The sequence below is a fragment of the Cervus elaphus genome, chromosome 14 (assembly GCF_910594005.1).
Source record: "Cervus elaphus chromosome 14, mCerEla1.1, whole genome shotgun sequence".
NCBI lineage: Eukaryota > Metazoa > Chordata > Mammalia > Artiodactyla > Cervidae > Cervus > Cervus elaphus.
Genome location: NC_057828.1, coordinates 65,324,174 through 65,340,211, shown reverse-complemented (window position 1 = coordinate 65,340,211; position 16,038 = coordinate 65,324,174). Strand labels below are relative to the sequence as shown.

General features: G+C 43.2%; 1 protein-coding gene across 1 annotated transcript in view; it reads right to left on the bottom strand.

The window, feature by feature from the left end:
* DHX9 (DExH-box helicase 9) overlaps positions 1-7,786 on the bottom strand; it is a 43,610-nt gene extending 35,824 nt beyond the window's left edge. Inside the window, exons 1-3 of the mRNA XM_043923136.1 lie at positions 7,642-7,786; positions 4,420-4,552; positions 3,437-3,577 (exon numbers count right to left, since the gene is read on the bottom strand). Coding sequence (XP_043779071.1) covers positions 3,437-3,577; positions 4,420-4,530 — 252 coding nt within the window. The 5' untranslated portion in view covers positions 4,531-4,552; positions 7,642-7,786. The remainder of the gene's footprint in view (positions 1-3,436; positions 3,578-4,419; positions 4,553-7,641) is intronic.
* Between the last annotated feature and the right edge of the window lie 8,252 nt (positions 7,787-16,038).

Below are 16,038 nucleotides of genomic sequence, written 5' to 3'. Positions count from 1 at the left end.
AAATAGTAACAGATGAATGACAGGATGTTTGGTTTTTTAATTATTTGTCAAAAAATAATCCAAAAGGAAGAAGGCAGATAGAAATTAAGAGATGAATCATGACTGGTCATGGTGAAAAGTGCTGCAACACAGGGGTTTATGGTATTATTCCTAGTCTTACTTTGACACACATCTGACATTTTCCACAATAAAGAAAAGTTTTAAGTATCCCTGGCATTTAGAAATAAGTCATTTTTTGGCAAGTACATTCTGTTGCATGAAAGGGCAAGTGAAGTGACACAGGGTTTGGTGAGGATGGGGAGGTAAAATATAGATGGTATGGGAAAGATTGGCTTGTGATATAATATTTTTCCAAGTTCATCCCTCATTCATCTAACCAAAAAATATTAAGTGCCTATTATATGGACCAGAACTATTCTAGATACTAGGGAGACAGCAACAAATTAAACACAGGAACCACCCCCCCACCCCCCTGCTCTCATGAACTATAGTATGAGGATCTAGGGGCAAAAAATAGGTTAAAAGAGGGGTCCTCAATTACAGTATAAATGACATTTTGGGTTGGGTGATTCTTTGTTTCAGGAAGCTTTCTCCTGTATATTGTATGATGTCTAGCAGCAACCCTGGCCTCTACCCATGAGATGTCAATAAGACCACCATCCCCTTCCAGTTGTAATGAAAATGTCTCCACATACTGCCTAACATTCCTGGGGGACAAGATCACTCCCAGTTAAGAAACACCAGGCTAGAAGTTAGTAAGTGCTATGGAGAAAAATCAAATAGTGAAAGGAGATAGAACACCAGGCTAACAGCAGATTTATAATTTTCAATTTGTAATTAACAAGAGATTTCCAACTTTCAATGGCTGGGAAAGAGCACTCTAGGCAGAAAGAATAGTCAAGTACAAAAGTCTTGAGATGGAAAAGGCGCTAGCCTAACTTGAGGAATTGCAAGAAGGCCAGTGTGGAAGTGAGGGAGAAAGCAGAAAATGCATAGTTGGAGCCTTAATGGAAAAGATCTGAATGTGTTACAATGCTAACAACAAAAAATTGAAAATAGGATGCTATTTCTGGTAGGGCCCGGTAGCTCCTACTACACTGACTCCTGCAGCTAACATAAACTCCAGAAAAACAAAAACCCTAAAACTCCCCTCAGCTATACACAGGCACTAAAAAGTGAACAAAATCTGGCAAAGTCTAGAAGGAACTTGAAATGAGAAAGCAAAAAATAGAAAGTATAATTCCAGTTATTATGCCTTTTATTACTAGGGAAGACCATCTGAGACAGCTAAAACTCAATAGAAAATTCAGTCTTTCTGGTCGGAAGTATCAAAGGATAAGAATTTGGCGAAACCAAAGCTGCTGGAAAGTGAGAAATCTTGGAAAGGAAACAAACAGGAATCCCAAACTCTGTGTACAAACTTTCCCCAAATATCTGGCTAAGCTTTAAACTATATATACGCAGGAGAGATTTCAAGCCTCCTAGCACAGGATCAGAAAACTTAAGTGAGATTGGAACTATCACTCAAAAGATAGTGCTGGCGCTTGAGTCCATCTAAGTTGACTGCTGGACAACACAATGACAAAGTAAATACTCTTTGGAGGACTAACATCATTTAGTCTCCAAAACGTAACAGTCACAATGCCCAGGATATGATGCAAAATCATTTGACATACCAAGAGGAAAAATCTCAAAAGCACAATCAACAGAGTCCAACCCTGAGATGGCCCCAATGTTCGAATTAGCAGTTAAGAATTTTAATTGCAGCTATTGTAGCTATGCTAAATGACATAAAAGAAATTCAGTCATATCATGAATGTATGCTTACAATGAATGAAAAGAAATGCCACCAGAAAAACAAAACCTGTTTAAAAAATAAAAAGCAATAAACTTAGGGAAAAAAAAAAAGATAGTATCTGGGAAAAAAAAAAACTGACAGACTTAAGAGCAAAATGGAACCAACAGTGAAAGCAATCAGTGAACTTGAAGATACTGATTATCTTCAACATATACATGAAATCATCTAATCTGAAAATTAGAGAAAGGAGGAGAAAAAGACTGTCCAGGACCTCCAAAATAGTTTCAAAAGGTTTCTCATATGTCAACATGAAAGTCCCAGAAAAAGAAGAAAAAATTAAGAAATGTTTGAGAAAAAAACAAAACAAAACCCAACAATAGCCAAAAGTTTCCCATATTTGATGAAAGACATAAATTTACAGATTCAAGAATTTTAGCAAACTCCAAGCAGGATGAATACAAAGAAAACCATGTCTAGTTACATCATAGCCAAGCTACTGGAAACCAAAGGAAAAAAGCAACCAAAAAAAACACATATAGGCGGAAATGATTTGATTACTTGCCCACTTCTCATCAGACAACAATGGAAGACAACAGTGCAACATGATCTTTGAAGTGCTGAAAGAAAACCGGCACCTCAGAATTGCATTTTCTTCTATTCAAGGTAAAATAAAAACATTTTTACATAAAAGAAACGAAAGAGTTTGCCACCAACAGACCTAGGAAGAGGCTTAAAAAAAAACACACACACAACTAGAACAGGTCATAACACAGGGAACAGAGGCCAATGGGTCAAATATTTGAAAAAGAATCAAGGTCGTCTTGTCCAATCTCTTCATTTTACAGATGGTTCAACCAATCTAATTAAAAATCTTGTAATTATATAGTGGTACACCATACTAGATAGTAAATTCAATTCCTGGGTAAATGCAATGGAAAGGTAAAAAACATGTATTTTTACTTTTATAAGCAAGTCAGAATACAAAAACCCATTGAAAGGTGCTGAAATTAATATATTATTCCTAAAGGTTTTATAAAAACTGGATCTTTCATGTAACACCTAAGGCATCTGCTTAAATCATGTGATTTTTTTTAATGTTTTTAAAAAACATCAGCAGTACCACTATTCTTGTGAAAATTCAAACTTTCACTTTTTAGTTAAGAGTTTATTTTTTCGTAACTTTTGCTGCACACACACAATATAATTAAAAATAATTACATTATCAAAAACACAAGAATGATATTCTACTGTACTAAATACTACTTTAACTCTGCTAAGAAAATGTCAATGGGAGCAAATGTATCTTAAAATGTTACTGATTTTTACATTGTTTAAAATGTTATTTTTGAAGTACACAGAAAACAACAGGCTCTGAAAAATCCGTTTTGAATGAAGACAATGTGTAAAACCCTAAGACATACAGACTCAAGGGAATCCCCAAGACAGGTATATAACGAAAACGAGATCCAAATCTTTAGAAAATTATCCCAGTTTTCTGAGAAAATACATCACTCCCAAGGTTCACTAAGGAACACATTAACATACTATTTGAAAACAACACCGAAAAACTATCATGCTGCGCCTCCATACATACTGGATTAGCATAACCTTATGTCTCAAGTGCTTGGCCATACTTACCCCAATAGCTGGGACTTCTTCACTCTTTAGTTCATTTATTCGAACCAAATAGTTAACAAAGTCTCTGGCAGCATTGCTCTGTGCATCTTTTTTATTGGTGGAATTACCCATGCCAGTGTAATTATATCCTTCCACTCGAACCTTCAAGAAAAAAATAAGAGTGACCTGGGTAATTTGGGGATTTAAAAAATTCATACTTCACTACACCATTAAGGGATTACAGTTAATTACTGGAGATATACTTTATAAACATAGTGAAAATAACACACTTAAGAGAATTCACAGGCTATCTTATAAAAAAAATGGCAATTCATACTGTCCAGTGATAAACTAATCCAAAAACAAGAATGCTAACTTATGTGGCTCAGATAATCTCTTCTCATGCAACATTAAGTCCCACATTAAAATCTGATTTCACAAGACCAAAGAATAAACTACCTGTATTTATTTTAAAGCACTCTGACGAGAACGCACCTACTAAGACAGTCCAATTTTTCTAATCTGCACTACTGGTAGTGCATAAAGTGTGAAAAACACATTGTTCTACCAGGTTGTTTTAAAAGTAATGCCCAGGGAACTCCCTGGCTGTCCCCTGGTTAGGACTCGTGCCATCACGGCAGGTGGCATCGCTTCCACCCCTGCTCAGGGAACTGAGATTCCCCTAAGCTGTGTGGTGCCGCCCAAAGTTTTTTTAAAATGATTGATTAAAAAAAAAAAAAAAAAGATTGATTTCACATCACTTGAAAATGATTTAGAATGAGACAGAAATAGCAGGCAAGTCACAATAAAGGACCTATCCCAATGTACAACACATTAACATTTCCAAACAGAAAACATTATTCTTTTAAATTATTAAAAATAATTATAAATTATTAAGATAATTATTTTAATAATTATTAATATTAATTATTATTTAATAATAATAAACAATTAAAAATAAGCCTCAAAGTCACATAAATGTAAGCTGTATTTTTTTTAAATACCTCGCACATGAATTTCTGTCTGTTTTTGTTCCCCACTGCTCTGATTTCATATGCTGGGGTCATCTTCCTTTTGCCACACCAGGCATACAGAAAATTTTTAACATCACCCATGATTCAAGTGTCTTCTTAAGACCTAAGAAACAAGTTAGTTAGAAACAGCATTATTTATAAGAGTAAACTGTGGAAATTACCAATCTGGAAATACCCAATGGCTGAAATTTACTGAAAATCTATGTTAAGCACAGGATATTCTATCATGCTGCTATTAACATAGACTATTAAGAAATTTTAATGATGAAATTGGAAAGTCTACCACATTTTGTTAAAAGAAAAAAAAAGCAGAATACTAAGTATAATTTGTACTACACGAAAGTATGCATAAATAAATCAAGACTGGAAAAGAACTATCCCCCCAAATGGTTATCTTTAGGTAACTACATGTGATTTTTACCTCTTCTTAAAAGACATTTTATGTAATCTCCTTTTTACAAGGGGCACTTTATGTGTTTTGTCTAATCCTCACAACAATGGGAGATATACATGGTCTCTTAGCAGACTGTCCTCAAAGCTGTAGGCAATATATTGTTAGTAAGTCCAAATACATAAATTAATCAGTACTTACACTAAAAATAATGAACCTAAATATTTTATACCAAATCTTTAGGCCTTGATATTCATTAAAATTTGACAATATTACATCTTCTTGAAGTACAACATATTGCACTTGTTAGCATTCTCCCTCTACTCCCCCTATAAGATAGCAAAAGATATTTAGCCTAAGTCTAAAATCTGAATTTAAATTACTAGCTAAGTATCTGAGACTAAATTTAGAACCAGAGAAAATATACCACAAATTCAATTTTTGCTGTGATGCGAGAAGAAACCCCACTTCAAGCATTAAGCCTGTCTTCTGATAATGTTCAGTGTATTTTGTTAGCACCTAAGTTGTGTCATCAAATTGGACCTAGTATAAAGTTTAATTTGTAGTCACAGTCACCCTGTTGTTCAGTTGCTAAGTCATGTCGGACTCTTTTTGACCCAACAGACTGCAGCACACCAGGCAGACAGTCCTCCACTATCTCCTGGAATTTGCTCAAACTCAAATCCATTGAGTCGGTGATGCCATCCAACCATGTCATCCTCCGCAGCCCCCTTCTTTTGCCTTTAATCTTTTCCAGCATCGGGGTCTTTTCCAATGAGTCAGCTCTTAGCATCAGATGGCCAAAGTACTGGAGCTTCAACTTCAGCCCTTCCAATAAATATTCATACTTGATTTCCTTTAGGATGCAGTTTGATCTCCTTGCACTCCTAGGGACTCTTAAGAGTCTTCTCCAGCACCACAATCTGAAAGCATCAATTCCTTGGGGCTCTGACGGTAAAGAAGCTGCCCGTAATGCAGGAGACCAGGGTTCAAGCCCTGGGTGGGCAAGATCCCCTGAAGAAGGATATGGCAATCCTCTCTAGTATTCTTGCCTGGAGAATTCCATGGACAGAGGAGCCTGGTGGGCTACAGTCGATTGGGTCACAAAGAGGAGTTGGATATGACTAACACACACTCACACACCACAAACACCCACACCCTTCTTTAGGATCCAACTCTCACGTCTGCAATTGACCATCGGAAAAACCAAGCCTTGATGATGCGGGCCTTTGTCTGCCAACTAAGGAGACACCTGGAGACACCCTATTAACGAAAAGCTGTGGAAAACTAAGAATATCTATCTACAAATTCCAATCATGAATAATTAACTTAAGAAACAAACCCTCAAGGTGAACGAGTAACATGAAATACGAAGGACTACATTATCAAATTCCTTCTTCCCTCGGCAGTCTCATCTAGCTCCGTAATATTAAACACCAACCATATCCTAATGATAACCAAATATATACTATAACTTCATAGTCTTTTTAACCTCCAAAACCAAGTTCATCTAACAGACCCATTTGGATGCTACCTTGGCATACTCAGTCAAAACAACTTTAAATTTCTTCCCCAAATCTGTTCTTCCCCCCAAACCCAGTTTTCCCATCTCCCCAAATGGCACCACCATCCACCAAGTTACTCACGGTAATTGGGATCTACCCAGTCCCTGAAGATCCTCTAGAGCTATCCCCCGTTGTGTGCCAGTCGGTATCCTTAAAGGAGCACCTATGTGAACTATTTTACTTAACCTTAACACTGTGCAGAAAAGCATTATTATTATTCCCTTTTTACAGCTGAGTAAACTAAGTCAAGAATAACCTGCCCCAAGAGACAGAGCGCCTACCTTGGGGACCCAGAATTTCCAGCCAGGTAGTCCGGATCCACTGCTCATCTACTGCCCACTTCGGCCTCCAAGGCAGCTGTCCCATCTCCCTGCTACCACTCTGCACACCCGGAGTCCGGGAATGACGTCCTCAACGATTCCTCCACTTTAGCTACCCCCGAATCCTTGCTTCTCTTAAAATTCTCACCACACTCCAGTCACATGGCCTTCTTTCAGTTTCCAACGCCTGCCCGTTAACACTACTCCCTTCGGCCTCTGCGGTTCTGCCCCCTCCTCCGTCGCTGACGCATCCTCCGCCCCACGGCCGACAGTTCAAAGGTCTACCTCCTCCCGGACGCCTGCCCTCGCCACCCGATCTCAAGCGGCTCTCTCCCTTGACACTAATTCCTCGCGACCTCTTTACGGAAAACTGCAGACGCCGGTTTTCCGACTGCCTCCCCACCCCCACCACAATCTCTGGAGAGGAAGGGCCGGGACGCTGCCTCACCCCTTTACTCTGTCTACAGCGGCCGCAGGACAGTGCCCCCGAGACAACAGCCCGTTCTGTGCGGCTTCAACGACCGAAGGGCCCTAAGGCGAGCGTGGCGCCTCGGCGGGCTCAACCCCACAGGACGACTCAACGCCCCCACCCACCCCCGCCTTTTCCTCTGCGGCGAGAGCCGCGCCGCCGCGCTAGGCCGAAGGAGGAAGTGCGGCCTGGCTGTTCCGCAGACCCGGCCGAGAATGGCTGCGAGAACAACCAGGGCAACAACTCGGCCCCCGCCCCCCGCGACCCCACCTGCAGCGCAAGCGCAGCGCGGCGGGCAGCGCGCAGCCCGCAATCCGGGAACCCTGGGGGGCGGCTCCCCACCCCCACCCTAATCCGCCACCGCCCGCGCCAGCGAACAAAGCCCGGCTGCAGAGCCGCGGGGCTCACGCCGGCCCAACGAGAACCACAAGGCCGTCTTCCCCTTACCTTCGTCCGCTTTCCTGGTGCCCGAGAGCACAGCCCTCTTAGGACCGTCCGTAGCACCGGCCTTTAGCGACGGAAACCGGACGAGCGAACCGCAACTTGCAAGAAAGCGGCTGCGAAATGGCTGCGATCTCGGCGCCAGGGGGCGGAGCCAGCGCTCTGCGCCTGCGCAGAAAGCGAGCTGGGGGCTTGGGGCGGCCCAGGGCGCCGCGAGGGAGGGGCGGGGCTGCGGCTACGTAGCGGCCGTTAGCTTCTGGTCGCCTGGGAGATGGGTCCGCCAATGGCGCCCGCAGTCCTAGCCTGGCTTGCTTCTGTAGCAGAGCCACCTCCTGTTTGATCGTTTGGGGGAACTTGGGGGGCCCCGTAGCATTTTAATGCATTAAAATGTTTTGCAGCTTTTGTCATAGGGACCTGTGGTAGATGAGGTGCCCTTCCAAGACAGAACTGAAATGTTAGGTGGTAACTTTATAGGGTTTTTGTTATAGTTCCTAAGTCGTGTCGGACTCTGCGATGCCTTGGACGGTAGCCCGCCAAGCTCCTCTGTCCATGGGATTTCCCAGGCCATAATACTGGAGTGGGTTGCATTTCCTTCTCCCGACCCGGGGACGGAACCGGTCTCCTGCATTGCCAGGTGAGTTCTTTGCCTGGTGAGCCTCCAGGGAAGACCTCAGAGGCTTGTTAGGGTAGTTAAATGAGGCTCCATGTGAAGTGGGCTTGTTGTGTGTTCCTGACATACAATAGGTGTTCAACAGATGCTGCTGTAGTGATTCAAATACTCTTAAGAGGAATGTCTCCTGTGTGTCAAATGACTCACGATTGGGGGAGGTGAAGAAACAAAGGAGAAAGGCCATTAATCTTGCAACTATCTCCTAGAAAGAGAAGCTTCAGACAGGGATGTGTTAATTTCTTCCTTCCTGCCATCTACAGCTGGACAGGGTTCTGAACAAAGACACTTTAACAGGCAGAGGGGCAGGATTCTCTGAGGCAGGCCATTATGTATGATTATAATATCAAAAGCAACTAAAAGCAAGTCAGATAGTTCCAGAGTGGAGTCAGAACTGGTTTTCCCCTGCTACCACTGCGGTACATATCACATACTCACTAAAATGAATAGATTAAAAACTGTAAGGTGGTTTTTGCTCAAATTGGATATCCTTTTGTCTTCAGTCTTTGGAATAATTTGTATTCTTAACTACTGTAGTAGTCACTTAAATTTTTGAACTCTAGTGCTTCCCACAGAGTCAGTAGTACAAAGTATTTAAAGTTGGGATTGTTCCAGAGAATCCAGACTAATCAATTATCTGACCCCATCATACCTACCATCCTTATTTTTCACCTCTTTCACTAAGTTTTTTCCTAATTCTTCTAGCTCACTGTGATTAATCACTTTAAAACTGTATTTCTCCTATGATTAGAATAACACAGCATTTATTCAATCTTATTTTCCTCATGGGTTTGCTGTCTTCAACTAAAAACAAAACCATTCAGGAAAACACCTTAATCTTTTGTTTCTTTATCCCTTTCAGGGTGTAACCGAGCTGGAGCCATGGGAGCTTCCTGGGACAGGCCTTCCCCCAAATCTTCCCCCAAAGCTTCTCTCTGAAGTATCTAGACAATACTGTTTGATGCACATTTCCTGAGTTATTTTGCAGACGTAAAAAACCTCCCCTCTCCAGCAAATGGAAGATATTATGACCGTGAGTCAGTTGGAGCCTAAGGACCAATTTTTTTAAACCCCTGTGACACCACCCTCACCTTCAGCCAATCAGAGAATTGTGACAAGCTGATCGCAGACCACCCCCTCCCATCTGGTTTTTAAAAGTGCTTTGCGGAAACCCTTTGGGGAGCTCAGGGCTTTTAAGGCATAGGCTTCCTGTGTCCTTGAATGGCTTTGCAGTAAACCTTTCTCTGCTGCAAACAACAGTTTATTTGGCCTCACTGTCAGGCACACGAACTTGCATTACAAGGGTACTTAAACCAGCAGGGTTTTGTTTTGTTTTGTTTATTTTGTGATAAGGGAAACCAAACTAGCATAAATGAATTACAGGTGTTTTCTTGTAGATAAAAAACACAGCATTTTTATTACCAATGTTTTGAACTCATAGCCTGGTAGATGGATTACATATATCTTTCATTATTTTCTCAGAGATTGTCTCCTGTTTTTTCAATTGAGAGTGGTTCCTGTCTTTTCATTTTACTTACATTTCTCTGTGTCTATAAATTTAGGTGAAACAGTTATCTTGTGGTCTTGAATAGGTGTTTGTATGTGGGAGTATCCGATATAAACTGTGTGCCCAGTGTCTTTGATGTGAGTGCTGGATTTGATGTGCCAGCAGCGATGTCTTTTCTCAGGGTGGGCCTGCCATCATCACCTTATCAGGGGGTCATGGCTGGTGCTGAAGTAGCTAGAGCCTGTGCAGGGTGTGAGGTGGGACTTTCGCTCTGCACAGCGGCTGTCACCACACTGTCACTGGTCTGCCTCTGAGCTGCTTGAGCCAAAGCCCTGGGGATTGGACTCAGTCTGGCTTTGTTCCCTTTAAGTGTATATCTTTGAAGTTTTTTAATTGAAGTGAAGTGAAAGTCACTCAGTCACCTCCGACTCTTTGTGACCCCGTGGACTATACAGTCCATGGAATTCTCTAGGCCAGAGTACTGGAGTGGGTAGCCTTTCCTTCTCCAGGGGATCTTCCCAACTCAGGGACTGAACCCAGGTCTCCCGCGTTGGAGGCAGATTCTTTACCAGCTAGCCACAAGGGAAGCCCAAGAATACTGGAGTAGGTAGCCTTTCCCTTCTCCAGGGGATCTTCCCAACCCAGGGATCAAACCCAGGTCCCCCATGTTGCAGGCGGATTCTTTACCAGTTGAGCCACAAGGGAAGCCCAAGAATACTAGAGTAGGTAGTCTAGCCCTTCTCCAGGGGATCTTCCCAACCCAAGAATCAAACCGGGGTCTCCTGCGTTGCAGATGGATTCTTTACCATCTGAGCTATGAGGGAAGGCTCTAAGTGTGTATATCTTTACCTCTCCCCACACTGGAGCCTTTGCTTCAAAGGAGGGGAGTGGTGAAGTAAGACAGGCTTGTGTGCGCTGCCTGTGTAGGCATCTGTGGCTCTGCTCAGAAGCAGCCCAGAGTCATGTCTTATCCCCTGTTATGGCCATCCCACATCTAATGCAATGCTGTGGTATGGAGTGAGTGGGGCCAGAGCATTCGCCAGCTCGTGACCAGGGGTCACGGTGGTTTAAGTGACCGTGCTATCAGAAATCTGGTTGGGCTTCAGTGGCACCATTTGAGTGAGTGCCAACAATGGCCACTGCTGCCCCACCTAGACCCACCCCAGGCCCCTGCATTGCCTCTGCATCTTTAGATCAAGTCTTTCCCAGGTCTCGGGGTACTAGGTTCATTGCCAAGCTGTGCTGTGGAGTATGTAGGGCTGGGGTGTTCTCTTAGCTCAGACTAGTGTTAATTGCTCAGTCATGTCCGACTCTTTGCAACCCCATGAGCTGTAGCCTGCCAGGTTCCTCTGTCCATGGAATTCTCCAGGCAAGAATACTGGAGTGAATTGCATTTCCTCCTCCAGGGGATCTTCCTGATGGATCAAACCCACGGACCAAACCCTGGTCTGATACATTGGCAGGTGGATTCTTTACTGTCAGGAATCCTCTGGCCCTTATTAATTCCTGAATATTCAGGAATTAAGAGGAGAGGCACACCTTTTCCCGGAGCTGAGGAATCCAGGCATTTCCTTTGTTAGTTTCTCATTATGGTGATAAGTACCCTCCTCTCTCTTTAATAGGGATGCCTTGTGTTTTGTAAGTCTGGAATTTTAATCTTTATCTTTGCTGAGAATAACTACCTTGTAAGACAGTATATATGCCCACGCCATGTTGATTAAAACACCTTTGCTCCATCAGAGCTTTGGTCCCAGTGTCTTTCTTTCTTTCTTTCTCTCTCTATTTGTGGCTGATTCCCTGAAGCGCGGAAGCTGGCTGCATAACCCAGGGACTATAAGCCTCTTTCCTTCTTTCACTCTCTCATCATCGACTCCGGACCACCAGGTTCCGGTCCGTTCAAGGACCAACACTTTACCACCTGAAAATCAGGGAAGCCAGCTCAGATGAGGGAGAGCAGCAAAGAAGCAACCACTAGGGCAGACTTCTCTCCACCCTGTCTGATGGCAGACCAATATCTGCACACTCCTCATGAATGGAATCTAGGCTTCCCCAGCTTCTTTATCTGTCCCAGTGGTCAGTCAAGTAGCCAAAGGGGCTTGTCTCTCCTGGGAGGACCCCAGGACTGGGAGGCCCAGTCTGTGGCTTCACCGGCTCACTCCCTAGGGCCACCTGTGTGATTTCCCTTTTCCCCTTGTCGCCTCCCAAGGTCACAGGTCTCCACTCCATGCTTTTCTTCTCAATTATATGGGAGTCTTTCTTGCAGCCTTAGTTGTTTAGTTCTTCTGCCAGTTTTCAGTTAGTTTTCCATAACAGTTGTTCCACATGTAGATGTATTTTTGACTCCTTTGAGTAACAGGGAAGAATAAAATCTGATTCCACATTCGATCTGTTTCTTTTACTCTAACCTTTGCTTTCCATCCCTTTGGTTTCTATAATCACTAAGAAGATGCTGCCTGAAGCTATAAGCGTATATCATGGCCTCGGGGAACACCTGCCCCTTTGCCAGAATGTTAAAGTGCCTTTTTATTCAGCTTATAGGGAGACATCCTGACCCTGTCCACCTGTGAATGGCTGCAGAAAAAAAAGGAATTAACACTTTCCCTAATGGAGGCTGACCAAACCAGGAGATACTTCACAAGACTTACCGCCTTTTTACTTTACTTCCTCACCTTCTCTCCTCTGTTCTATAAAAGAAGCTAGCATCCAGACCCCATAAGATGTCTTGGACTCTAGTCCGCCACCTTCTCGGATGCCTGAGAAAACTGAGTAGTAAAATTGCTACGCCTTGCCTCAGCATCTTGTCTCCTGATTATCGGCCTGTCATGCAGCAAGCAGACTGAGCCTGGACTCGGTAACATTTGCGGAGGGAAGTAAGCTCTGTATCTTCTTAGTCTGTCATCTTGATCCTCATCCCATGGTGAGAATATTTAGACTATGGAATTAGGCAAATGCTACAAGCCTGGGCCTCCCCTGAGCCATGAACCCCCCCACCCCCACCTCCCCACCCAATCTTCTGCCAGAGTCAATTGTTAACCATTTATCAGCTCATCACTGTCCTTAGCCTGGGCAAGTCCTTCAGCTGCCCAGGTTTAATCTTCCCTTCCCTTGAACCAGGGGTGAATTGGATGCTGGTCTTTCAGCTCCAGCCTCCTGCCCTGCAGCTCAGGCAGCCGATGGTGAGTTGTGCTACTTCTGAGCTGCCCTAGAGAGCCTGTGTCCTGAGCCTGGGGCTCAGTGATGAGGTGACTGGGAATGGAACCTCACGTGGTACCCAACTTCTGAGGTTCCAGGATTTGCCACGCTTGCAAGATGACTTCAGGGGTGATTGAGAGACCCTGGTCCTTTGGGGACTGGTGACATCTGCCAACTGCCCATTTCCCTCTGAGCTTTAACATTCTCCTCTGACGAAGAGACTTCTGAACTTCTCTGAACATCACCACCCCTCACATTTGAGGCTTTTGGAGTTCCTCCGAGCGCAGCTCTGCTCCCATGTCGCCAATCCCTCCATCTCAGACTCCTATGAAGCTCCCTCTGTAAGCACACCGAATGCCAGTCATGCCCAGGTTCTGTTCTCAGCACTCTATATACACTCTGCCTGGACTGTCTTACATGCTTTCAACTACCATCAATGTGTGAATATCCTCTAAACCTCAATCTCCTATCCAAACTTTCTTTTGAACTTCAGGTCGTATGTAAATGCTTGGTGAACCTCTCTCCTTAACGTCCCCCAGGCTTTGGAGTCTCGGGTCTCAATCCTGATTCTTTTATTATTGGAGTAGGCAGCCTTCAATATGGCCAACAACGACCCTTTCCTCCTGGCATACATAGCCCATGTAGTCCCATCCTACACTGTTACTAGGATTGGTCTTTTTGACTAAAGCACACGGAATGGGATAGTAAGCCACTTCTGAGATTGCTTTAAAAGACTGTGGCTTCTGTTTTGAGTTTTGGCTCACTTGTGTGCCATCTCTATCTTTCGGATCACTCTCTCAGATCTTTCTGGAGTAAGAAAGCTGCCATAGTGTCGTGAGAAACTGAAGTCTCTGGCCAATAGCCAGCAAGGAACAGAGGCCTGCCCAGCTGCGTAAGTGAACCCAGAAGCGGGTTCTTCAGCTCCGGTTCAACCTTGAGAGGAATAAAGCTCTAGCCAATGGCTTGACTGCAATTTTTTCAAAGACTTTGTACCAGAATCACCCAGTTAAGCTGCTCCTAGATTCCTAAGGGGCAGAAACATGAGTTAATGTTTCCAATGTTAAACTGTTACATTTAGGGGTGATTTGTTACAGGAACTAAATAACAAACACAAGTGCAATTGTCCCTTAGTATCCATAGGGGATTGGTCCCAGGACCCTCCCAGATACCAATCTATGGAGATTCACCAGTCTCTAAATAAATGGCATAAATTTGCATAAAACCTATAGGGTATCCTGTATATTTTAATCATCTCTAGATTTCTAATAACTACAATGTAAGTGCTATGTAAATAGTTGTAAATACAATGTAAATGTTATGTAAATAGTTACCAGTATGTGGCATATTCAAAGATGTGGAGTGCCAGCTGTATCTTCTGTATCCAGCTTCTGTTGATTCTTTTTTCCAATTATCTTTGATTCCACTCCCTCCCCTCCATCACCGCTGCCATTTCCTCAGTTTGAGGCTCCACCACTAGTTACCAATTGCAATAGGCCACCTAATGGTTTCTCTGTTCCCAGTCTGTCTTCTAATCTACTCATCACACCACTTCAAGAGTGACATTTTTAAAACAAAAAGTCATGTCACATACCTTCCCAGCCTATAAACACATTCAGTTCAGTTCAATCAGTCGTGTCCAACTCTTTGCGACCCCATGGACTGCAGCATGCCAGGCCTCCCTGTCCATCATCAACTACCAGAGTTTACTCAACCTCATGTCCATTGAGTTGGTGATGCCATCCAACCAGCTCATCCTCTGTCATCCCCTTCTCCTCCCGCCTTCAATCTTTCCCAGGATCAGGGTCTTTTCAAATGAGTCAGTTCTTCTCATCAGGTGGCCAAAGTATTGGAGTTTCAGCTTCAGCATCAGTCCTTCCAATGAATATTCAGGACTGATTTCCTTTAGGATGGACTGGTTGGATCTTCTTGCAATCCAAGGGACTCTCAAGAGTCTTCTCCAACACCACAGTTCAAAAGCATCAATTCTTTGGCGCTCAGCTTTCTTTATAGTCCAACTCTCACATCCATACATGACTCCTAGAAAAACCATAGCCTTGACTAGACAGACCTTTGTTGGCAAGTAATGTCTCTGCTTTTTAATATGCTATCTAGGTTGGTCATCACTTTTCTTCCAAGGAGTAAGCATCTTTTAATTTCATGGCTGCAGTCACCATCTGCAGTGATTTTGGAGCCCCCCAAAATAAAGTCTGTCACTGTTTCCACATCTATTTTCCATGAAGTGATGGGACCAGATGCCATGATCTTAGTTTTCTGAATGTTGAGCTTTAAGCCAACTTTTTCACTCTCCTCTTTAACATTCATCAAGAGGCTCTTTAGTTCTTCTTTGCTTTCTGCCATAAGGGTGGTGTCATCTGCATATCTGAGGTTATTGATACTTCTCCCAGAAATATTGATTCCAGCTTGTGCTTCATCCAGCCCAGTGTTTCTCATGATGTACTCTGCATATAAGTAAGCCTCATAAACACATAAATACTTCAAATCTTGCAGTGATGGTAACTTTTTAAATCTATGTCTCTTTGACCTGCTTGTTCCTCTAAAGTCACTTAGCAAAAGGCATTCTCTCATTGTATTTGCCACTGTTCCAAACAGTGATACATGGATCATTCAAGAGTCCATAGATATTTTCCATTCCCCATCTGCCACTGTTAGAAGCACAGTCAAAAGTTTGCAACCTAGGAAAAAATCTGAGAGTAGAACTGTGATCTGATCTCTGATGATAATACATGCAAATTTCTATATCACTTCTTGGGTTTTGCATCATTTTCAACTTTATTTTGCCAGCCTTTGAGTTAGCAGTTTAGCAGCAATGTAATGTTTCTCTCTGATGTATAAAGAACATACACTGGGGGCTTCCCTGGTGGCTGAGTGGTAAAGAATCTGTCTGCCAATGCAGGAGATGCATGTTTATTCCCTGGTCCGGGAAGATTCCTCATGGCCTCGGAACAACTAGGCCTGTGTGCCACAGCTACTGAGCCTGGATGCCTAGAGCCTGTGCTCTGCAACAAGAGACACCACT